Here is a 25445-nt window from a genome sequence, read left to right as displayed (position 1 = left end):
TAAAATACACAGCGGACCAAATATTATTATGAACGGTATTAGTCCGATATCCAGATAATGAAATTGTGTTGTGCTACTCAAGATACACTACGATCACTTGAGAAGATTGCTTGCCCTGTACCCGGTTAGTTAGTGGCCCCACTTCTTCTCTTTATGAAAACAAACAAGAAACTACGGAGCTTGCACAAAAACAAATTTCACCCACTGTTTTTCACCTGTAAACCTGTGATTTGACAATAAAGATGATTGTGACAAAGATTATTCTGATTCTAAAATCGGTTAAAATCTGGGTATATTATGTGCTGTATGAGTGTAGGACAGGGTTTCTCAAAGTGGGTGCCGCAAGGGGTGCCGCAAAATACTTTGATAATGTTTGGAATGTATCAATATCACTTCAGTTTAACACTTAGAACCGCTACACTTAATAAAACAGACTTGAGGTGCACTGAACTAGGCTTACGAATGCTTAAGTCAGGGGTCTGAGGGTCCGTCACCGTAACCCCAAGGGGGCCCTCAGAGTTACGACGGGGGGCTACCAAATGCATGTTTTTTTTACATTAACCACTTGAACCCTGCCTACACTGAAGAGAACGTTAGCCAAAAATAGCAGATCTACAAGCTCACAGCACCTCGCACTGCAAGCTTGTAGATCTGCTATTTTTGGGAACGTTGTTTGGTGTAGAGGGAAAAAAGAGCAGACCAAGTACAGAGTGAAAGGTCAAGTTTACTACTTTAAGTATTTGAGGGCTGAAGTGGTTAAATGTCTGGAAATACACATTAACATGAATCGGGGGGGGGGGGGTTTAAGAAAGTTGTCAAGCTGTCACTCAGACTCCGAGTGACCAATGGAGAGGTGTCTTACATCTAGCGTAGGACCCGCCTTCTGAACTTTAACCCCTCACCCAAAAAAATCCAAGAGAGAGAAAAAAAAATCGAGACCAAAGACAGGTTTTGAGAGAGAAGGCATTTTGCAATCAGAAAAAAACAACTTTCATTCACAAATGAGGAAAAAAAACATTAAACACATTTTATTTAGCACAACACATTTTATTACCCAAAACATTTTTTAAAACAAAGTATTTAGTTTTATGTAGTTTAAACAGTTTTTCCTTATTTTTTTACTTTTGAATTCTAAAAGTTTTGTTCTCAATTATTTTTTCTTTTCTTTCAAATCTTATATTTTTTTGCTTACAAATATATTTTTTTGATTGCGTTTTTAATTTGTTTTAATTATAAATATTGTTTTGTTCTGTTTATATAATTTCCTTTGCTTACAAATAATATTTTTTTGCTTGCTGTTTTAATTTGTTTTCATTCAAAACTATTCTTTGCTCTGTTTATATTTTTTCTCTCTCAAATGTTTTTCTTTTGTTTGGTTAATAAAGACACAAATGTAACTCCATACACTGGCCAATACAAACTAATAGGTGAGTGTGCTCCGGTGCGCAATTTCCGAACGCACCCATAATATTATCAGCTCTTCCTATATAAACCCATTGTATACTTCAAACTCCATTTTAACCATGATAGATTCATTGAAAACACACTTGGTTCTGGTATACATGTATAAGAACAATAATGCAAAAGTAATTGAAAAACATGGCCCCTCACGCATTAGAAGGACAATATCAGTCAGTCAGGATGAATATGTATTTTGAAGGAGTCTAATATGGTTAAAATGAGTTACAATGGGTTTATATAGTAATGCTATATAAACCGGTTACCTTTGTGTGTTCCGGTTACCTTTTAAATGTATGTAATGTGTGTACATTCATTGAGATCACATTGAGATAATCTAACAATTATGTCTGGTCTCTTTATAATGATCAGTGGTGGAAAATAACTAAGTACCAGTGGCGGCTGGTGGGAAATTTGGGTGGGAGGGCCGCGAACTTCGCCGTGCGCGCGAAATGTTTTGGGGGGCCCAAAACTCGTAAAATGCATAGATTTTGCCACAGTTATACCTATAAGTTATAGGTATAACTATAGGCTTTTTTCCTCATTCATGCATCCCTGAAGATCAATTTCTTAATGCCTGGTATGGTGTAGAAATGACAAGCACATGATATCATGCATAGAAAATAGTTGTGCAAATATTGTACTTTTACTCCACTACAATTATTTGAAAACTTTAGTTACTTTGCAGATATACATTATTACATTTAAATCATACATTAATCCCTTTAGCCCTATTTTATACCTAGGCTATTTGAAAATAGCCGATCTACAAGCTCCACAAGCTTGTAGATTTCAAACATTTGACTAGTTTTACTTTTGGTACTTTAAGTACATTTTGATACCAATACTGTTGTACTTTCACTCAAGTAAATTTTCTATTCCAAACTTTTAACAGAGTGCTTTACATACATACATTGCAGTATTGATACTTTTACTTAAGTAATTGAGTACTTTTCCCACCACTGTACCTGGGCGTTGTTGTTCTACAAACTTTGTTTTTAACCACATTGTCAGCTTCTTCAACACTGTCTTCTTTTCTCTTAAACATCTGTGGTATCTGAACAGTGTGCAATTTAAAACATATAAAGAAATGATACTAAGTTAGTTTACTAAAGTAAGAGAATCATGAATGTGTTGTAGACAGACTGTCTGCACCTTTGGGCCATTCAGTGACCTGTTGTTTAGGAGACAGCCTAGCCTGGCTAGGTGTGAAGGGCGATTTACATCTTCTATTGTTAAACTGGGAGACTTCACTCCCTTCCTCCAGTCACTTGCAAATCATGTCAACCCATGTTCAAAGAAGTTGATTGTCAGCTGGTGGGGGGATTCTCTGCCACCCACCCACCTGTTATTGTAATGTCACCTACCTACAGTGTATAAGAGAGGGTCTGTAAAATGATTAGACTAGGACTCTCACAAGCCGTGAGGCTGGGGGGTGGACAGGGGCTCTGCTCCTGGCTGCTCCTCTGAATGCTGGTTGTTTGTTTGTTGCTGAATAAACCACTGAATGGAACTTGGAAACCCTGACGTCTGTCTCTTCTCCTCCACTTCTTATTACAAACTACAAGCCTGCTAACCTGCAGTTTATGCCTCATCATATACGACACATCTCAGTTAGTTTCCGTTGCATTGTGCTTCATTTATTTTTTAAATTGCATTCTTCATCAAAACAGTGTATATCTCCCCTCACGTTTCTTTTCGTTTCTTTTTTTCCAGAAAAGACGTGTTGAATTTGGGTTCTCAAAATGCATATTTATGCTCAAACACGAAGTCTTATATCTTATATAGTACATGTGAACAGTAATAATCTGTATAGTTTACATATCCAGATTTAGGAAAATATACTTTTATTTGACAAAAGTATAGACAAAAGTGTACAAATCAGTCAGTCACACATCAACAACTAGTGATGGCACATATGGCATCCTGCCTGAGAGCATTTGAGCCTTATATCAATGCATTTGAGCATGATATCAATGATATCAAAAAAATAAAATCATACTGTGGCGGTCTGATTTAAGGGGTGGCGGCCAGCCACTGCTTAATGCATATTGGGAAACACAACACATTATTCACCCTGCAGCAACAGCGTCACAGATTCCAGATACCAAGTTACAGCAATGACACTACACTAACACTATAATAACCAAGTATACAGGCCTATACTTGGTTATAGCAAATGCTCCACAACAACACAAGTACCCACAATAAAAGCCTGATGATGCAAAAACCACATGCCTGCAATGTATACACACACACACACACACACACCATACATCACAGCATATTGTCCATTGTGTCTTTTATTAGCCGGTCAACTGGTCAGGTGAGGTATATTACATAAATACTGTTGATTCTGTCCACAATATTGCAATACACCATAGATTTCCATTGTATTATATTGTACTCTATTCAGTTTTACTCTCCTATGCCCTGTAGTGTATACCACCTGAACTGAACTGTACTCAGTTCTGCCATACTCAGCTTAATTACTCCTCTTTATTGTACCTGAAGCTACTTCTAAGGGGATGATAGCCTACAGATATAATTTAGAGGCAATTTAGTTTGCCATAGCAAAGCAATAACAATGAACATAAATCAGGGGAAAATGTAATGCTTTCAAGTCCAAAAAGTTGAAAAGTCAACATTCAAAATAATTGTGGAATGTTCCATCAAGAACCTGCATAAACCATGGGATGTGGTTGTAGAGAGAGGAAAAGTAGCATTATTTTCTTTGAGAATTGCTACTATACAGAATTGCTTTCTAGCATATTTGTCCAACCTATTTTCTATTATTTTTCTATTCTTTTCTTTTCTTCTCTTTTCTTTTCTTTTCTTTTCTTTTCTTTTCTTTTCTTTTCTTTTCTTTTCTTTTCTTTTCTTTTCTTCTGGAGAGAGAGAGAGAGAGAGAGAGAGAGAGAGAGAGAGAGAGAGAGAGAGAGAGAGAGAGAGAGAGAGAGAGAGAGAGAGAGAGAGAGAGAGAGAGAGAGAGAGAGAGAGAGAGAGAGAGAGAGAGAGAGAGAGAGAGAGAGAGAGAGAAAAACCTGGTGAAAACTTTATATCTCTAAAGGCTCGTTTATGATTGGCTGTTTTTTGTTGTCCCCCCTCCAATTATGAATTTTACTGTATAATATTTTTTACTGTATGTATGAATAAAACAAGTTACGAGGGTTCAATTCAATATCAATGAACTATTTGACACACACACACACACACACACACACACACACACACACACACACACACACACACACACACACACACACACACACACACACACACACACACACAGCTGAAGGCCAACAGTTGTTATTACAACAGCAATACAGTGTTTCAAACATGGCCCAAAACTCTTGCAAAAATAAAGGTCATTCATTATAGATGATAGATAATGTGTAATATGCAATATTACACATGATGTATACAGGAAAGGAAAGTAAATGTGTGTGATTATCTTTTAAGGGGTCTTGCTTGGGCCTACCTTATCTGAAGAGCAGCTCACATCGACGGCCTTTTTGGGATGCAAACAGATCAATCACCATGTCATTGAAGTCTGGTGACTTTTGGACAAATTCCCTTTCAATAGACAGCACAGCCAGGGCATTCAGCCTATCCTGTCCCATTGTACTTCGGAGAAATGATTTGATCCTCTTAAGTGTGCTGAAACACCTCTCAGACTCTGCCGTTGCCATGGGGGTTGTGATGGCTATTTGCGTTAATTTCAATGTTTCAGAAAAAAGTGCTTTCAAGATTGTTCTCAGTCAGCATCTTCAAAAGTGACATTGCAGAATTTAACCCTGCAAACTCGGCACTACTGTACATCACCATCAGCTCACTTTTCAGTTTCTCTTTGTAGATCATAGGGAAATATTGACTTGCAATGTCCAACTGCTTCTGGGGGAAACTGCTCTTAAAGTGTACAAACCGTTTACTGTCAATAAGTTCAAAAGCCAGTAAATGCTGTGCTTTCTCAAAGCGGACCTTTGACTGCTCAATCATTGTGTCACAGCACTGTCTGGCTAATGACACGTTAGGAGGCGGCTGTCCCCTGCGCGGCCGTGCTCCTTCAGCTGCGTCTGCATCTGGAGGTGGCTGTGCGTAATCTGTGGTCAGCGTGTCCTTTAGTCCAGCTATGGAGCAGGAAAAATTATCTAGGGCCCGTCTAGTTTTGATAGGATCTGTGGTTCGCTTTTGAAGAATGTTGTACAGAATATCAACATGCATGAGCGCAGAGTGGAAAAACGATAAAAAGAAAAGAAAACTACCATCCTGTAGCATTGCAGACAGTCCGTGGGCTTGTTGGATTGAAATATTGTCCCAAGACTCATGATCATCCTTTATTTTTTCAAAACACCTTTTCAAAGTGTCTTTCTGTTCAAACACAGTGTGGACGGTGCGGCTTTTAAAATTCCACCTTGTTTGACCCGCCGCTGGAATCCTCCTCCCACACACTTCATCTAGGACTGCAGTTCTCTTGGTGGACTTGGAGAAAAATACAGCAAAAGCTGATATGTTGGCAAAAAATACCCTGACGGGTTTGAGATTTGAGCAAGCCTGCTGCATAATTAGGTTTAACTGGTGCGCATAGCAGTGCACAAAGTGTGCGTGAGGGAAGGTTGCTCTCAACCTCACTTGTAAGCCAGATGTTGCGCCGCTCATTACAGCCGCCCCATCGTACGTCTGTGCAATCAATTTATGTTCCAATTTATATGGCTGAAGCTTCTCTGTTATGAGTTGTTCAAGTCCCGCCGCCGTTCTGTCCACTAACGGGAAATAGCCCAAAAATCTCTCCACAATGGAGCCCTCTGTGATGTAGCGGAGCACAATTACGCACTGGCAGACGCATGCCACATCAGTGGTTTCATCAGCTTGCACAGCTACAAATGGTGCGCGCGATATATCATCAGCCAGTTTTTGTTCATAGACAGATAACATACAATCAAGCAACTCATTTTGGCTGGTCTTAGACGTGTACTTTGCAACATTTGTGCTTAACAGGTGATCAGCTAACTGACTGTCTAAAAAGGAGAACTCATCCACCATGTCCAGAAACACGCCTCTATGGAGTGAGGCCGCTGTTTCGTCTGACCCCCGTAGGGCCAGCTCATGCTTCCCACAAAACGTTATACAAGTCAGAATCCGTGATAATGCATGCCTGTTTTTCTTCACCAGCTCATTGTGTCTCTGTGTTGCAATTCGGTGCCCCTCGTCAAGTTGACTCGCGATGTTGACTCTCCCCAACATTGACAGCTTAAGGCCATTCCCGATGTGATTCGAGCAGCGATCATGTTTCTTCACTTTTTCAGATAAATGTTTTAAATCCACAATACCTATGTGGGTCCAAGCGGTGTCTCCCCCGAATAGCAAGCATGGGAAACAAAACAATGATTTTTTGGAAACACTGGCTGTCATCCATTCGTTTTTTTCAAACGAACTCACACAGAATGTACGATTTTGTCGTTTTTCCTGTTGAGTTATTTTTATATCCTTTGGACGATGTGCACCCAGTCTCTTAACTTCTAATTTTTCACCCACGGACATAAGAGAAAAAGGATGTGAAAGTAAATAATCCACTTCATTTAATTGAATACACACACCCGCCATTGTTCCTCCTTCGCTTCACTTCCCACAGAACAGAGCGCAGTAACGCAGGTAGCACCTGTCATTGGTCAAAAGCCAGTGAGGGCTGACCCTCAGGGCTAAGAAAAATTAGCCCCAATGGTGAGTAAATCAAGCAGGCGTGTCGTGTCAGCTGTCAATCACTCGACTCAATGAAAGCGAATGGAAGCTGATTTGGGCTAAAAGAAATCAGCCCATTTTGACATATTTAGTGTTTTCCTTGTAACTATTTGATGCTGTTGCTGCTCTAGGTTCCACCAGCATGTAAAATAATCTATTCTAAAAAAAATAAAATAAAAATAATAACATTTAATAACATTTTAATAATAAAACATTTAAAAAAAAAAAAAAAAAAAAAAAAAATTAAAACTTTTTTTTTTTTTTTTTTTTCCCCAATAATGTAGGGGGGGCTTAGCCCCACTAGCCCATTGATACCAGCCGCCCCTGCTAAGTACATTTACTTAAGAACTATACTTAAGTACAATGTTGAGGTATTTGTACTTTATTTGGGTATTTCCAATTTCCAATACTTTTTACTACTCCACTACAATTATTTGAAAACTTTAGTTATTTGGTTACTTGTAGATTTTGATTATTATTACAAAACATACATTAACCACTTCAGCCCTATATACATTTCAGCCATTTGAAAATAGCAGATCTACAAGCTCACAATGCGTCTTTTCAAAAGATTCTTATACATTTTATACATTTGAAAACTTGCGAAACGGGACATTCTGCATAATGAGTAGGCCTACTTTCTACTTTTGGTACTTTAAGTGCATTTTGATACCAAAACTTTTGTACTTTTACTCAAGTAAATTTTTAATTCCGGACTTTTACTTGTAACAGAGTATTTAGTGCAGTATTGATACTTTTACTTAAATAGAACATGTGAGTACTTTTTCCACCACTGATAATGATTTATTGTCTTTGCTTTCAGTGATGTCCAGATAGAGACACCAGATAACAACAGATGGTACTGAACGTCATTCCATTGGTGAGTCATAAATTAAGTCTCAGGGCTGTCTGTTTGGCAGATACACATTTCCTTTAAGAAGTAAACACACCGTTTCACCCAGCCTACTTCAACTACAATCCATAATAAGTAAACACATCTCTATCTGTTTTGTATTTCCTTAAAGTGGGTCTTGATGTGATTAATATGCACCACCTACTGGACTCCTTGTGAAACTACACTACCTGATCTCTGATTTTTCTGATGTAGAGTTTTAAACCGATTCATCATCTTAGAACTGGACTGACCACTTAGCTAGGTTTGACTCCATTGTAATTTTTTGGGTGGTCCCTCCCTGCGTGCGCCACACATCTTTTGGGGTGGTCCTTGCTGTGTTCTGCACTTTTCACTCTAATTTACAACAGTTATAAACTCACTCAGATTCAGTCAACAGCTTGTTGATGTCACAGTTATTATGCTGCATTGGTCAGAGCTCTTCACAAAACAGGTTTCTAATGATAAACTATCAAAACTAGTATAAATCTGCTTACCAATAGGCTCTATGTGCAGCAGCCATATTGGAAATACATTGGGCCTCTTCCTTACTTGAAGAGGCCCAATGATCTAATTAAGGTTCGGTTCCATTCTGGTCAAACAGAGTCAGGGTGCTGATATTGTGCAAGTTGGCTCACTGGAAACACTCTGCTACACCAGTGGGTCTCAAAGTGTAGTCCAGGGACCCTCCATGGTTCCTTTAGGAGGTTCCAAATGGTCCCTTACGGTGCAACTCTGAGAGTGTACAAATTGTTCCATTTGTACACTCTCACAGTTATGGGGGTCCTTGGAATTAAAAAGTTTGAGAACCACTGTGCTACACTAAATGGAATAGAGCCTTCATTAATAATAATAATAATAATAATAATAATAATAATACACTTTATTTGTATAGCACCTTTCATGACATGAAATGCAGCTCAAAGTGCTTTACGGAGCAAGAATACAGTTAGAACTAATTTAACAATAAAGCAAACAAAAATAAAATAAAATAAAAGCAAAGGCATAAAACAACATTAAAATAGGCAATACAGTGAGGAATTAAAAATCAACCAAAGAATCAGCTAAAAGCAAGAGTGAAGTAATAGGTCTTGAGCTGTGCTTTAAAGCTATCGACAGAGGCTGCCTGTCTTAAGTGTAATGGGAGTTTATTCCACACTGTCGGTCCGTAAAAGCAGAATGCTGCTTCACCATATTTTTGATATGTCATTGTAGGCACCTCGAGCAGGTCAGCACTTGAAGACCTGAGGGCCCGGTTTGGAACACTCTCTAGGCAGTCAGAGAGGTAGGAAGGTGCCAGACCATTTAGAGCTTTATAAACTATTAAAAGAATTTTAGTGTCATTGTTAAGACCTGTGAAAGAAGTAAGGAAGGGGCCCAATTTGTTTCCAATATGGCTGCTTTCTGTGCATAGATAGAGCCTATTCTCCACTCCTCTCCTGGCTCCTCAGTTCTCACAGTTTTCTCCCAGTGGCTTCAGCTAGTGGCCTGGCCTAATGAACTGCTTCTTCAGCTGTTCATATGGCCACCTGGCAGACATGCCAGGGCTGTTTGTGTATTACTGCCTCCTATTATTTAGCTGTACTGCCCATGCATGTCGCAAAATGGCATTAATGCTGGTCCAGTCAGAAACACACACACACACACACACACACACACACACACACACACACACACACACACACACACACACACACACACACACACACACACATATGTATATGTATATGTATATGTATGTATATATATATATATATATATATATATATATATATATATATGCACATGTATTTAATCGGTGGTTTTGGAGAGAACATCGGTGGCTATAGCCACGGAAGCCACGCCCTAGCTCCGCCCCTGTTTCTTAACATTGCTGTATGTGTAAAATACTTATATTACAGACTGATTGGAGTCTATCGAATATATATATAGTATATAAAACGATATGACTGCATGAATATATAGTATTACACTATATGTAATTCCCTCTTAGCAATGATGGCAGCAACACGTTATTAAAAGTTACAGGTAGGTATTAATTATATCCAGACTGTGAGAAATGTGACGAAAACATACACAAAATACAATACATCACAGATCAAACAATAAACAAACCATACACATTAATACAATCTGCAACCAAACCAGACAACCTACAACATCTACAACAATAATTCACAATTTCCGTTAGCACTTAGCTACTGAGCTTACAACATGGGTTAACAACACAACACTACATCTTAAAGTAAATCTCTTATAAAAAAAACAACACAAAAAATATCAACAAACCGTACCTTATTGGCTGCATGCATATAAGAGAGGAATTTTGGGGGACTTTCTCATCTTCTTGGTATCTTATGAACTCTTATGCAAATCAACAACAGTGAAACTAGCGTGGCAAATCCGCGTCCGTATAAAACCTCCCCGGAAACACTGTTTCACCAACAACTAGTTCCGCCCCAATGTATTAACTTCGGTAGGTAGGAACCAAAAACTTCAATGTACCAAACAGACACAGAGGCAGTTATACTATATAATATGACTGTATGAATATATAGTATTACACTGTATAATATGACTGTATGAATATATCATAGAATAGATGAAGAGGTTAAATTGTATTTAGGGTTATTATATATAAACTCAACTCTATGAAAGTATGATCAATCCTCAAGGTGAAAACAAGACTACAGTCTTGTTCCAGAAGTATAATTGAACATTTTCCCACTCAGTTAGAATAGAATTGTAGAATAGAATAGTCCACACTCCTTGGGGTGTTTTGTTGTCACATTGCAACAATAGAATATCAGATGCACAATATAAAGTGCGGGGTGCGTAATTGTTGCGTATACCAATGGAATAAAATGATTAAACTTTGCAGACTACGCCACTTAGGTTTGACTGGAGGAGCCTAAGAACTCCTTAATTAACTATTTTCGTTTCAAAAGGCTATTCACAGGTTCGAGGTAACTGGGTAAGTACTTAGACTTTAGGAGAACACAACACTTATAAAACCAAGGAGGAACTGAGGTCAACACAGTGGATAAAAAGGGGTATATATACATTTATTAGAATTCGTCCCTGATACAAGAGGCCTCTGTGCCTTTAAAACAATACAAAATAACCAACAATCCTAAAATATAAACTATAACCTCCTATGGCGCCGCTAAACTAAACTAAAATGCATTCACTACAAAACTAAAATGAAAACATGGGCGGAAATAACAACAATAGCATGAGCGCAAATAAATAGCAAATAGGCAACAATACTTTACAGGAGTAAAGTATTGCGGTGCTAGATAAAGTGCGTTTCAATACTATTTGGAATTAGGCCAATTCAAGTGCAACACCGGGGGTTTCTTCGGCCAATAGCAAAGTGTGCAAATAATAGCAAATGTGCATCAAGTACTTATTAAAAAGTAAAGTGCAGGTGCTAATAAAATACAATAAAATGCTATAAATAATTAAGACAACGTGTGTGCAAATACTGGGGGAAAACAGGTTGAGGGAAGCCAAGCCAGGACTCTTCAATATTCGTCTGTTTCTTTCACCGTCTGAAAATACAGAAGCAAGGGGGCCAGTTCATCTGTTTCCAGACAAGATACTGTGGCTGCTAGCAGTAGTGGCTATCACAAATACGAGTGTTGCATGGATCGAAACTTACTCCGAAGGCAGCTTTCGCTGCCTACTGATGGAGTTGCACGTTGCAACACTTTAGCCTCTCTGTCTTCCGCTCCACTCCAGGCCCTGCTTCACTCCTTATAAGGTCTGGTCTCTGCTGCTGTCGTCCTCTCCTTCCCCTCTGCACAAACTGTCTTTCTACGGGTCTTTCGATAATGGAGCCGTCTGCCAATGTTTGCTCGTTGCTCTCCATGGCTGGCAGCACGCGCTCTCCCATCTCTCTCGTCCTTTACCTCGGCTACGCTCTGGGACTTTCTCTGTTGCACCGGTCCTTTCACACACACTCCTGCTCTCTTCCTACTCGCTCCTCTTCCTTTTTGAAATGAGCGGTCTACTCGTTTCACTGGAGTTGCCGCGCCCTCCTCCGTCGTGGTTGGCTGTTGGTGACGTAATCTGCTGTGGGATTGGGTCGTGGGCACCGCGCCCAAGCGTCAGTCAATCTCACAGCTGTTCGCTGTCATTGTCAATTGGGGCATACCAAGTGGCTCGGGGACCGGGGGGAAAACATGTCCATTCAGAAATAATACAGTGCTTTCATCAACAATAAGGTTAATAGGGTGTTAAGATGATGAAACAGTGCATCAATATAAATAACAAAAAATTATAATAATGTCCCGTTTTCCACCCTGTCACATATATATATATATATATATATATATATATATAGGTGGAATTCATCTTCTGATTTTTACCTTTACATCCTATAACTGTTCCTCCAGCCCATGTCATAAATAAAACCCACAATGGACGACCAGTCGCCTTCATCATCAGCAGCAGCTCCACAGACCAAGGTAGGTGCATACTGTGTATTGTTACATTATGTATTTACAGACCAAGGTATACTGTATATTGTTACATTATTTATTCACAGACCAAGGTACATACTGTATATTTAGAGGTGGGACGATATATCGATATTGCGATATATCGCGATACTTCCTCTCGCGATAAATAATCGATATACTGCCGGCATATATATATTTTTTCTATTCACTCTGTATATATAGTGCAATTTTTTTCTGTATTTTTGTGATGATTTTGAACTGTTTGTAGCTATTTATATGTTTATTGAATACAAGGACTATCGTAATATATCGTTGGTGAAATTTCTTGAATATATCGAATATCGTGATATCGCAATATATCGAATATCGTGATATTATTGTTATCGAGGGCCTAATATTGCCACAGATATCGTATCGTGAGATACCCATATCGTCCCACCCCTATGTATATTGTTACATTATTTTTTCACAGACCAAGGTAGGCTACATATCTCTGCTGTCGAGAAACACAATAGAACAACACAATACTGCCTCATCAAAGTTGAAATGGTGACTCCAGTATCTCTATATATATATATATACACACACTGTAGTGTGTAGGGGCGTTACCTATTGGTGTTATCTAATTTAAGATCAAGTGGGATTCATCACACAGCACACCTTTGTAAACGATGTGGGTGTTAAGAATGGTTTGGTGCATCCAGAGATGACTCCTCTTATGTTTTTGTTTTGTTTCTCTCTTAACAGACAATTAAGAGAAAATATAAGAGAATGTAGCACAAGGCCCATTGTTCTTTAGTGTTGTTCAATAGAACATGTTTGAGAATGTTGCATAAGGCCCATTGTTGTTTAGTGTTGTTCAATAGAACATATAAGAGAATGTTGCATAAGGCCCATTGTTGTTTAGTGTTGTTCAATAGAACATGTACAAGAATGTTGCATAAGGCCCATTGTTGTTTAGTGTTGTTCAATAGAACATATAAGAGAATGTTGCATAAGGCCCATTGTTGTTTAGTGTTGTATTGTGATGATTGAACTAACATTATGGTGTTACAACAGGATGCTGGTGACGGCCTGACTTCAGAAAAAATGGATGCTGGTGACGGCTTGACTTCAGAAAAAATGGATGCTGGTGACGGCTTGACTTCGAAAAAAATGGATGCCGAAAAAGGTGAGTTATTTCTGTCCTTATTACAGTTCAGTGTTTGAGGTAACCAGTAAGTAGCTGGTTTTACCTTTTGTTTACCAGGGTGTACATCCTCAATATCTTATTACAAAACTAAAAATGTACCAGTGGTTAGACTACTTTTCATGAGAGATAAAGATAAAGATGCACAGAGCTCTATATTTACATTGTTATAATGATTGAGAATTTAATTCTATATGATTCTGTGATGCATTTATTTCAACCACTCTTTTTTTCCCCTCTTGCAAGCTGCACTGTTTGTGACGGAGAACAGGGCACGGTTGATTCAAGAAGTAACTCCAGTCATGGCTATAGTAGTCAAGTCAAGTCAAGTCAAGTCAAGTTTATTTGTATAGCACATTTAAAAACAACATCAGCTGACCCAAAGTGCTTTCCAAACAAAGAATGGATAGACCTTAGTCTATTTACAAAGCAGAGTAAAAGGCATAAAGAGACAAAGTGCAGTAGAGACAATAACAAAACAGAACAAAACGAATAAAAACACGGCAGGGACAAATGAAACAACAAATGAAACAACAGACAGAGAACCTCAATCTACGTTAAAAGCAAGAGTAAAAAAGTGGGTCTTCAGTTTTGATTTAAAAATCTCAATAGTGGGACTTATCTTGATGTGAAACGGGAGATTATTCCAGAGTATAGGTGCAGCCACGGAGAAAGCCCGGTCACCTTTTGTAATGAGGTTTGTTGAGGGAACTGAAAGGAGTTTCTGGGTGGATGATCTGAGTAACCTAGTGGCAGGAGATGTATGTAGCAGATCAGAGATGTATGGAGGGGCTAGGCCATTGAGAGCTTTAAAAACAAAGAGCAGTGCTTTAAAATCAATTCTATATTTTACTGGTAACCAGTGCAGTTGAGCCAGCGCAGGGGTGATGTGTTCTCTTTTTTTCGTTCCAGTGATGAGTCTAGCAGCTGAGTTTTGAACCAGTTGTAGCCGGGAGATGGTGGACTGGGGTAACCCCAGATATAGGGAATTGCAATAGTCCAAACGAGAGGTGATGAAGGCATGGGTTATTGTGACTAGGTCGGTGTGTGTTAAAATGTGTTTTAGTTTGGCTATGGTTCTGAGCTGGTAAAAACTGCCCTTGACAACACTACTAACCTGTTTATTAAAATTAAGGGCTGGGTCAAAGAAGACGCCTAAGTTTTTTATTGGGCTGTTTGAATTTGCCTTAAGGGGGCCAAGTGTTTGAGAGAGACGAGCGGTTGAGGTTGGAGGGCCAAAAATGATTACCTCAGTCTTACTCTCATTAAGCTGGAGGTAATTAGCTGCCATCCAGCTTTTTATGTCCTCCAGGCAGTTAAAAAGATTGGTGAGTGAGCTGGTGTTTTCGGGTGTGGCTGGTACATAAAATTGTGTGTCGTCGGCATAACAGTGATAATTAATATTGTGCTTATGGAAGATGGCGCCAATGGGGAGCATGTACAAAGAGAACAGAAGAGGTCCTAAAATTGATCCTTGAGGGATGCCACATGTAATGGGGGCTGAGGATGAGGGGCAGTTTCCAATTTGTACATTAAAAGACCTGTCCTGTAAATAGGAGGCGAACCATTTTAAAACTGTACCCTTAAAACCAACCTCATCCTCCAAGCGTTTTAAAAGAGTAATGTGATCAATCGTATCAAAAGCTGCACTAAGGTCAAGGAGGATTAAAATGGCACAGGATCCGTTGTCAACTGTTAAAACAATGTCATTATAAACTTTTAGCAGTGCAGATTCTGTGCTATGTTGGATTCTGAAACCAGATTGGAATTTGTCCAAGATACAGAAGGAGTTGAGGTATGATGAGACCTGTGCGAAAACGACTTTTTCTAAAATTTTGGAGAGAAATGGCAGCTTAGAGATGGGTCTGTAGTTATTGTTGTCATTGGGGTCAAGGCCTGTTTTTTTGAGTAATGGCTGAATGGTGGCATGCTTAAAACTGGAGGGGACGATTCCCGTTTCCAGACTGCTGTTGATGATGGCCATAATGAGGGGACAGATGGTGATGAAAACCTCCTTGAAGAGGCGAGAGGGAATACTGTCAGAGGGGCAGGAGGTGGGTTTTAAGTGGGAGACCACCTCAGACAGGAAGGAGGAGGACACAGGTAGGAAGTCCCGAAAATGGCTTGATGAGAGATGGATTACAGCGTGATATGATGCTGGAGGTAAGATGAGTGCTCTGATATTATTTATTTTCTCTGTAAAAAAGTTTCGAAACTTCTCACATGTATTGAAATCGGGAGCGGGAGTAATGGCAACGGAGGCAGCAGGGTTTAGAATGGTGTTTATGGTTTTGAAGAGTATTTGTGGTCGATTTGAGTAAGTGTTTATTAGGTCAGCATAATATTCAGACTTGGCTGTCTTTACTGAGGTTTGATAAGTCTTTAGGTATTTGTTGAGGATTTCATAGGAGATCTGCAGTTTGTCTTTCTTCCATTTTCTTTCAGCCTGCCTACAGGCCTGTCTTAACCCATTGAGACCTGTTGCTACCTATACGTTGTTATACCTTTCAATCCGGATGCCACCTCTGTGTCTCATTAGTTGTTGCTATAATATAGTAACATCATTTTATATTTTTTTATTTTTAGTAAGAATTTGAACGTTTTCAGAAAGCTATGGTTAGGTTCTAGAAGGCGTTTTTAGAATCGGCCTCAGGTCTAAATGGGTTAAAGTGCGAGTGGACTCATTTAGCCACGGTGTACCAACCGCATCACGCTTGCGTCTGACAGATTTTAAAGGAGCTACAATGTCCAGTGTGTTTGAAGTGATAGAATGGAAAAATGAAACTAGGTTCTCTGTGTTAATAGGTGAAATAAGGGTCTCGGAGATAAGAGATGAGTGGGAGCGCATGAGTGAGTTGGAGAATTTTGTGGCTGTGGTTGGGTTGATAGAGCGGGCGAGATAGTGTGACGGAGATGGAGGAGAGGGAGGACAAGGCAACATGGATTCAAACACAATCATACAGTGGTCAGAGACACCAATCTTAAAAATGTCAGTGTTGGAAATGTGCAGACCAGTTGATAAAACTAGGTCCAATGTGTGGCCCTTATTATGTGTGGGCCCAGACACAGATTGTACCAGATTAAAAGAGTCCATAATGTGAAAAAAGTCCTTTACCATAGGTTTTTCTGGGCAGCAGACGTGTATATTTAGATCACCTACGATCAGCAGATGTTCTGAGCGAGACGCCATAAAAGAGAGCAGGTCAGAGAATTCTTCAATAAAATTGCCATTTGACTTTGGTGGTCTATAAACAAGGGCGCATAAAATAGGGGTGGTGAAATGTATTTTAAGCAGCTGTACTTCAAAGGATAAAAATGTATCAGTTGGTAATAGTTTACATTTAAAAGTGTCCTTAAAAACAATGGCTAAGCCACCACCTCGACTGGACCTTGGTGCATTAAAAACGCTACAATGGGGAGGGCAGAGGTCCCCAAGTGGAGAGAGCTCACCAGTATGTAGCCATGTTTCAGTTAAAAATAAAAAATCAAGTTGGCGAGATACAAAATTGTTATTTAAAATAAATGTCTTACTCCTTAATGACTGGGCATTAAATAGGGCAAATTTTACTGGTATGGTATCGGGCCGTGGTTGTGGGGGGCGTTCCAAAGATGTAGAGATGGCATGTGTGTGGGTCAATGAACATAGATTTTCCAGGTGTGACCTTCTATTTAATAGTAACAGCGGCTTGTGAGATCTACTTGTGATGATGGTGCTAATATTGTTAGAGTGGGGTGTGTAAACCACATGTTTTTTGGTGGTCATGACGTTATGTGTTGAGTCTGTGAGTTTTGGTCCAAGCCCGATGGAATGAGGGCTAGGAGATGGGGCGGAACTGTTGTGTTGGGGGCAGGGACCGGGAGGACGTCATTCTGTGGCGGACTCCTCTGGACAGGCCAACAGCTGGACACAATAGCGGAGGTTAATGGCTATATTGGCCGCTAAAACCTTGCTACCTAGGTCGTTTGGATGAAGCCCATCACTACAATAGAAGGACGAGCGGCCCCAGAACAAGTTAAAATTGTCAATAAAATTAAAAGCGTGAGTGCGACAGAGACGGTGGAGCCAGGTGTTGAGGCTAGCGATCCTGCTAAAACTCTCGTCGCCACGGGCGGCTATTGGAATGGGACCCGAGATGAAAAAAGACAATCCACTCTCAGTGAGGACATCAACTAGGCGTAGGAAGTTCGCCTTTAACTCCTCTGAACGGCGGAGAGCTGTGTCATTTGTCCCTACATGGACGATGAGTTTGGAGACTGATGCTGGGAGTGACTCAATGAGATCGGGGAGTTTGTTTATAATAGTGGAAATAGTGGCACCTGGAAAACAGCGAGTAATTGCATTAGGGAAGCGGGTGTGCTTGATAATGGAATCCCCCACGATCACCGCTGTAGGAGATATGAGGGGGGGGATTTTGGATGGGAGTATAGAAACCACTTTTTTGGCTAGGGGGGTGGGTGGCTGCTGCTGGGATAGGGGGGGTAATGGGGGGCCAAAATGAATGGCCGGTGTGGGGGACATGGACTTATTCGCCAGGGGCTGAGGCGAAAACCGACTCCCAGACTGGCGACGGACCGCCGCCTTGAGCAGCAGGTGACGGTCATTTTCCTGGCCATAGACCGGTGGCTCTGAGGCCACACCAGGGGTGTTTTTTGGGTTCGGGATCGGTGGGAAATCTTCTATGGCTAGGAGGGAGTACTTGTTATTAGTGGAGGGTGGAGGGGGAGGAGGGGAGCGGGGGCACGGAGCTCCATTTTTTCCCATTTTTTTTTTTTAGTAGACAGTCTAGGGGCCATGGTCCATCCTGAGCTCTATGCCGAGATTCAAGCTGAGAAGACGAGACAGAGCCAAATGAGACTAGTGTTTACAAAGGTGCTAGAACCTGGTGGAACAGCCGTCAGAGCAGCATTTTACTATGCTATTAAACAACACCAACCACAGCTGTCAGCTGAGAAGCCCGGTAAGATCACCTGTACTGCTAAATGACCCTTCTTCTTCTTCTTCTTCTTCTTCTTCTTCTTCTTCTTCTTCTTCTTCTTCTTCTTCTTCTTCTTCTTCTTCTTCTTCTTCACATTGTTTTTTTTTCCTTTAAAAGAGGTATGACTTTAATTTAAACAAAACAAGACCAACACACACAGTAACCTTAATAAGTGCATCGTCTATAATGAGTTCCTTCTACCTGACATACAGTATAAACCACTTAAACGCTATACCTGGCCAGTTTTGAACAACATGCAGTACCTCTACTAGGTGCCACTCTTCAAGCAGACCATAAAAACTTAAACAGCATAAAAGCCGGTCGAACTAGTCGTATGACAATATCGTGTGAACTATTTTTGCTATTAGTTTTATTGGCTTTTTAACATAATTCATTACAATAATTAAGTATTTTGAAAATACACAAAATACATTTAATAAAAAAATATGAAATGATGGTTATTTAATATATTGATTGCCAAATATTAAATCAATTGCCTGTCAGAATTTCTAAGAATAAATTGACCATACAAGCAGAGTGTTTTTGATGTTGTTTGGCTTTGGAGCATGCAGCCTAAATGTTTACCACTGTGTGTGAAAGCGCATGCCAGAGTTACCGTTATCATCAAAAACTAGACAATAACTATGGCATGAGACTGAATGCACAGCTGCCTCTACATCTGTACTTCAAAGCCTGCATAACCGCTCTGCCAGCCTAATAATAATAATAATGATTAGGAGAAATTCTAAGCAAATCAAAGTGCTATAACTGTATCAAACATCCACCACCACCAAATTACATTGAAAAAAGTGGCAATTATCTTTGAACTGCATGCTGTATATACATAGCATCACAAATAATATTAGGCTTGTCTGACCATTTATGTGTTATGCAGTAATTTACAAAAGTAAACTATCTTTAATGCATAAGGAAACCAAACCTTGTGGCTGTGTTTGTCATATCCATGGACATGGTGAATAAACAAAGCTGCACTGCACAGATGCCACAACTTGAACTTTATTTAGTAGATCATTTAGTAATCAATTCACATCAAGTAAAAAACTGAAACTGACTCCAATATGCTGGCTTCAGTGGCTTGTGGGGGTCAGGTTTGTCAAAAATAAATACAAAATTGGCATGGACATATATTCCAGAAACACATAGGGCCTAGCCCTAAATGTGTAGCCTACTAGTGGACAAACATATTATGTATTTCCGTACTCATTAAATCAGTGTCCTACTATACCTATTCTGAAAGAAAAAAAATACCTGGACACTGGAATTTCAATTACTGGTAGTGTTTGTGCTCATGCTCATGTCATGATGAGTCAGATATATCCATATTTGGAGATCGCTGATGTCATCAGTTCAAGGTTCAAAGTTGTGCTTTATTGGTGTGCTCTCTCTCTCTCTCTCTGTCTCTCTCTCTCTCTCTCTCTCTCTCTCTCTCTCTCTCTCTCTCTCTCGCTCTCTCTCTCTCTCTCTCTCTACCTAATCTAATCTAATCACTGTCTCTCTCTGATTGTGTAACATTTAATAAGTTCAGCTTATTAAACTGATGATTTTATTGTGCAGATTCTTCAGAGCCCCGTGATTCAGTCCATGCCATTAATGAAGCACATGATGGAGGCATAGTGGTGGCTCCTGTCATCTCTGGAGCTAACATCGGTGGTTCAGTCAACATCACAGTCATCACTACACACCAAGGTACACATTGTAACAAAAATCACTGTCACCACTACACACCAAGGTACACATTGTAACAAAAATCACTGTCACCACTACACACCAAGGTACACAATGTATACACTACTGTATTGTTTACCAGGCTGATGTTTCAGTTCTACTGGCAAAATATATCGTCTCCAAACTTGGTTTGTGGACATAGACCACCAATAAGGGCCGGCCTCAATTGATTAAGCCCCGCCCCCTCTGTCACAGCCATAACTCCAGTTTGCAGCATGCTACCGTTTCCAAACTTGGTTTGTGGACTTAATAATAATAATAATAATACTAATAATAATAATAAGGGTAATAATAATAATAATAATAACGAGGAATCCAACGGTATAGATTGGAACTCAATCCCACCACCGGAAGTGGGTCAAATTGCAATTTTGCCCCCACTATAATCATTTATTTGACCCTACCTCCCGAACACAAGGTCGCACATACTTATTTCGTTTTTGAGCGGTGTAGCCGCTCCTATAAGTGGGTTTGGGACCTATCCGTGGCGAAAGTTTTTCTTTCCGTTGCGAAAATGTGTCTTTCGCTGTACTGTGATTGGCTGATTGGCTGTGACGTACTGTGATTGGCTAGCGAGACGCATGATGAAATTAATAACTCAAAAATAGCACCACTCACTTCAAAAAGAAAATACTTTTTTTTAAGTGAGCCTCCATCACTGTGATGACCACTGTTGTTTTTGAGCACCGAGCGGTGCAAATATACAAGTGTCACAGCAAAGGGTCTGAATACTTATCTTTGCAGGACGTGCTGTGATTGGCTATCGAGACACATGATGAAATTAACTTAAAACTTCGCTCATAAATAGCACCGCTCATTTCACACTGGGTGTGATTTTTTTGTTAGCATCCTACTTACCATAGGGAGCCGCCCCACCCATCCCCATATAAGGGCATGACTGCATGGCCCTATCTGCAGTCACACCTGTGTCTGATTTCTGTACACAGAAATCACAGGAAATCACACACAGAAATAAAGTTGAGAGAATGAAGTCAAGAATGCCTAAACTAAAGTATAAAGATGGTGGAATACCAGACTCCAAACATGAAAAAACACGGGTGGGTATGGGGGGGGGGGCTTTCAGGATGGAAGTTGTTGCCTTTATGTGCGTTTATGAGCCACACGCTCAACTCTGACCAATCACTGTCTCACATCTCAGCTTCGACAGGAGAAGACGAGGCAAGACGAGACAAAGCCTCCAAACTGAAAGGTAAGGTGTGTGTGTGTGTGTGTGTGTGTGTGTGTGTGTGTGTGTGTGTGTGTGTGTGTGTGTGTGTGTGTGTGTGTGTGTGTGTGCGTGTGTGTGTGTGTGTGCGTGTGTGTGTGTGTGTGTTTGCTTGTTTTTCTCCTACAGTTTAAACCTGTGTAGATGTTTAAAACGTGTCAATTTGTGGGGAAAAAAAGACAAGTATTTTATGTATTTCAAATACAGAAAATACTATTTGAAAAATATTTGAAAGTATTTTGATACAAATTACATTTCATTTTTTCCATCCCAGCCAAATACAAATTACAAAATACAAAAAAGTATTTCAAATACGTATTTTAAATACATGTATTTCAAATACTGCCCATGGCTGGACATACTTATATGCTGTGCATAGCATATCTGACTGGTCTGTGTGCCATGACACCCTGAAGGCTTACACAATAACACACCAGTCCAAACAGATAACACAGGCGGCAGTGGCTCAGGGGTAGAGTGGCCGGGTAGAGTGAACTGGAAAACCGCAAGGTTCCCAGTTCGATCCCGGGCTGGGGTGCTCCCCTAGAGTTAGTGTCGAAGTGTCCTTGAGCAAGACGCTGAACCCCTAATTTCTCCCGATGAGCAGGTTGGTGCCTTGCATGGTTTCCTCCGCCATCGGTGTATGAATGTGTGTGTGAATGGGTTAATGGCACTATCAATGTAAAGCGCTGCGGATAGAAGCGCTATATAAATGCACCATTTACAAGCAAACAACCAAGAACCATAATACGATCTGTACAACATGAACACAAACAACACTTAATCCACAATGTTATGCACACTGAATTAATCTTATCTTGTAACTCATGTACACATCTTCATTAAGTTGTGGCCTCAAAATACAGATTTTGTTCCCAAACATTATTCAATTGTGGGCACAACATACAGTATATGACGTTCCCACAAGTAAATTAAATAAAATAAAACTTTAAATACAACAAACAACACAATTTAACTTTTGCAGATCTGTTAATAAGACCTCCCATTTGAGGACCATATTTCTCAATGATGTCTGTTCTTTGGTCTTTCAGAAACTCTATGCAAACAACAACTGAAGTCTAATCTGACAAAGAAGCTTTTGTGTTTGTCTGAGTGGATCACAAACGAAGGACAAAAAACATTTCTTAATCAGATCTACACAGAGGTCTACATTACAAAGGGACGCAGTGGAGAGGTCAATAAAGAACATGAGGTCAGACAGATTGAAACAGCTTCCGGGAAACCAGCCACTCCAGAAACATCAATCAAATTGGAAAACATCTTTAAAGCATTACCTGGAGACGTTGAACCAATCAGAACAGTGATGACGAAGGGAGTGGCTGGCATTGGTAAAACAGTTCTAACTCAGAAGTACACTCAGGACTGGGCAGAAGATAAAGCCAACCAGGATATCCACTTTGTGTTTCCATTCACTTTCCGAGACCTGCATTTGGAGAAGAAGAATGAGTACAGCTTGGAGGAACTTCTTCATCACTTTTTTAGTGAAACCAAGAATGTAGGAATCTGCATCTTTGACGAGCCCAACGTTGTGTTCATCTTTGATGGATTAGATGAATGTCGGCCTCCTCTAGACTTCCAGAACACTGTGATATGGACTGATCCCAAAAAGAAAACCACAGTGGACGTGCTGCTGACAAACCTGATCAAAGGAAATCTGCTTCCAAAAGTTCAAATCTGGATAACCACACGACCTGCAGCAGCCGACCAGATCCCTTCTAAGTATGTTGACAGGTTTACAGAGGTGAGAGGGTTCAATGACCCCCAGAAGAAGGAGTACTTCTTCAAGAGATTCAGTGATGAGCAGCAGGCCAATACAATCTACTCACACATCCAGACATCGCGAAGCCTCCACATCATGTGCCACATCCCAGTCTTCTGTTGGATCACTGCTAAAGTTCTGGAAGAAATTTTGAGCAAAGAGGAGAAAGAAGCACTACCAAAGACCCAGACTGCCATGTACATCCACTTCATGCTGGTTCAGTCCATACAGAAGAATGCCAAGTATCAAAACCCAGATGATGCCATTCTGTCTCTGGGCAAACTGGCTTTTGAACAGCTGAAGAAAGGAAACCTGATCTTCTATGAAGAAGACCTGACAGCGTCTGGCATTGATATCAAAGACGCCGCAGTGTACTCAGAAGTGTTCACACAGGTATTTGGAAAGGTGTGTGGAACGTACAAGGACAAGGTGTTCTGCTTTGTCCATCTGAGTATTCAGGAGTTTATGGCTGCCCTCCACGTCTTCATCACTTTCATCAACACTGGTGTGAACCTATTTTCAATGCGGTCCAAGTTATTTGGAAGGATTTCCAAAGGATTTCCAAGGATTTCCAAGATTCGTCACCTCTACCAAAGTGCTGTAGATGAGGCCTTGCAGAGTCCAAATGGACATCTGGACTTGTTTCTCCGTTTCCTGCTGGGCCTTTCTTTGGAGGACAATCAGAAACTCTTACAAAGACTGTTGAACAAGACAGGACATAAGTCACATTCAAATCAGAAAACAGTCAAGTACATCAAGGAGAAGATCAGGAAGAATCCCTCTCCAGAGAAAAGTATCAATCTGTTTCACTGTCTAAATGAGCTAAATGATCATTCTCTAGAAGAGGAGATCCAAAAGTATCTGAGATCAGGAAGTCTCTCCACAGACAAGCTCTCTCCTGCTCAGTGGTCAGCTCTGGTCTTCATGTTGCTGTCAGCAGAAAATGAGCTGGATGTGTTTGACCTGAAGAAATACTCTGCTTCAGAGGAGGCTCTTCTGTGGCTGCTGCCAGTGGTCAAAGCCTCCAGTAGAGCTCTGTATGTGAACTTACTGATACATTTAATAGATTGTCATCTATTTTTTATGGAAAGAAAATACATTCATTAAATGTATATTCCCACTATTGTTTCTTAAGGCTGAGTGGCTGTAACCTCTCAGAGACATGCTGTGAGAAGTTATCATCATCAGTTCTCACCTCCAGCTCCAGTTTAATAGAACTGGATCTCAGTAACAATGATCTGCTCGATTCAGGAGTGAAAAAGCTCTCTGAAGGACTTCGGAGCCCACACTGTACGCTGGAGACACTCAAGTAAGTGTTCCTGAACCTGTTCAACACATGACTATTTTGATTCTGAAGTAAATAGACATGGAGCTTAGACTAATTCATTTGCTTTTTCACTGCGCCAGATTAAGACCAGCTCAGTGAGTTGGTCTTAACTTGAAGCACAAAGTCTGTGGGGAAAATAACATTGTGCTGTCATCCCGCCAGACCACACCTCATTTTAAAATAATTTGGTATTTAGACAACGCGGGCGCAAGAAGTGTGCGTCGGGTGGGAGATACCAAATATGCCTTGTGCTTGGCACAATGTGGCTTTGCACCATGTAGCGCTGGTGGAAGCTAGGTCCCTAAGGGGGCCTGAGGTCAGGTCAGGAATGTTGTTGTGTAGTATAACAATAGGCGTACCTCATACAGATTGAGAAAATTGGAGAAAATGTACCCACGTTTTCAAACATAGTGAAAACAGCCACTCTAGCACATCTGGTATGTTTTCAAACCCAAGACGTCTCCACAAAAAAAGCAGTTAAAACGACAGACGTGCGCCGTCTAAGTGTTGACTTGAGCCATGAGAGTCACCACCGAGTGAGCTGTTAGGAGAGCGATCGACTTGCCGAAAGTTGCAAAGTTAATCATCACATTATCATTGGTCAATTAGCTCTTGACATTTATGGGCAGATGGGGCTCATAGCCTTT

At 40.3% G+C, this 25445-nt stretch overlaps 1 protein-coding gene across 1 annotated transcript in view; it reads left to right on the top strand.

Annotated features, from left to right (window-relative positions):
* LOC308080965 (uncharacterized protein) overlaps window positions 1-25445 on the top strand; it is a 168420-nt gene that overhangs the window by 115942 nt on the left and 27033 nt on the right. Inside the window, exons 17-23 of the mRNA XM_080423105.1 lie at window positions 8021-8077; window positions 12490-12561; window positions 13615-13726; window positions 20296-20427; window positions 21626-21676; window positions 22744-24508; window positions 24607-24780. Coding sequence (XP_080279231.1) covers window positions 12514-12561; window positions 13615-13726; window positions 20296-20427; window positions 21626-21676; window positions 22744-24508; window positions 24607-24780 — 2282 coding nt within the window. The 5' untranslated portion in view covers window positions 8021-8077; window positions 12490-12513. The remainder of the gene's footprint in view (window positions 1-8020; window positions 8078-12489; window positions 12562-13614; window positions 13727-20295; window positions 20428-21625; window positions 21677-22743; window positions 24509-24606; window positions 24781-25445) is intronic.

The sequence above is a fragment of the Gymnoscopelus braueri genome, assembly GCF_963280865.1.
Source record: "Gymnoscopelus braueri genome assembly, chromosome: 24".
Classification (NCBI taxonomy): Eukaryota; Metazoa; Chordata; class Actinopteri; order Myctophiformes; family Myctophidae; genus Gymnoscopelus; species Gymnoscopelus braueri.
The sequence above is the reverse complement of the archived record's forward strand: the minus strand, read 5'-3'. Positions and strand labels throughout refer to the sequence as shown.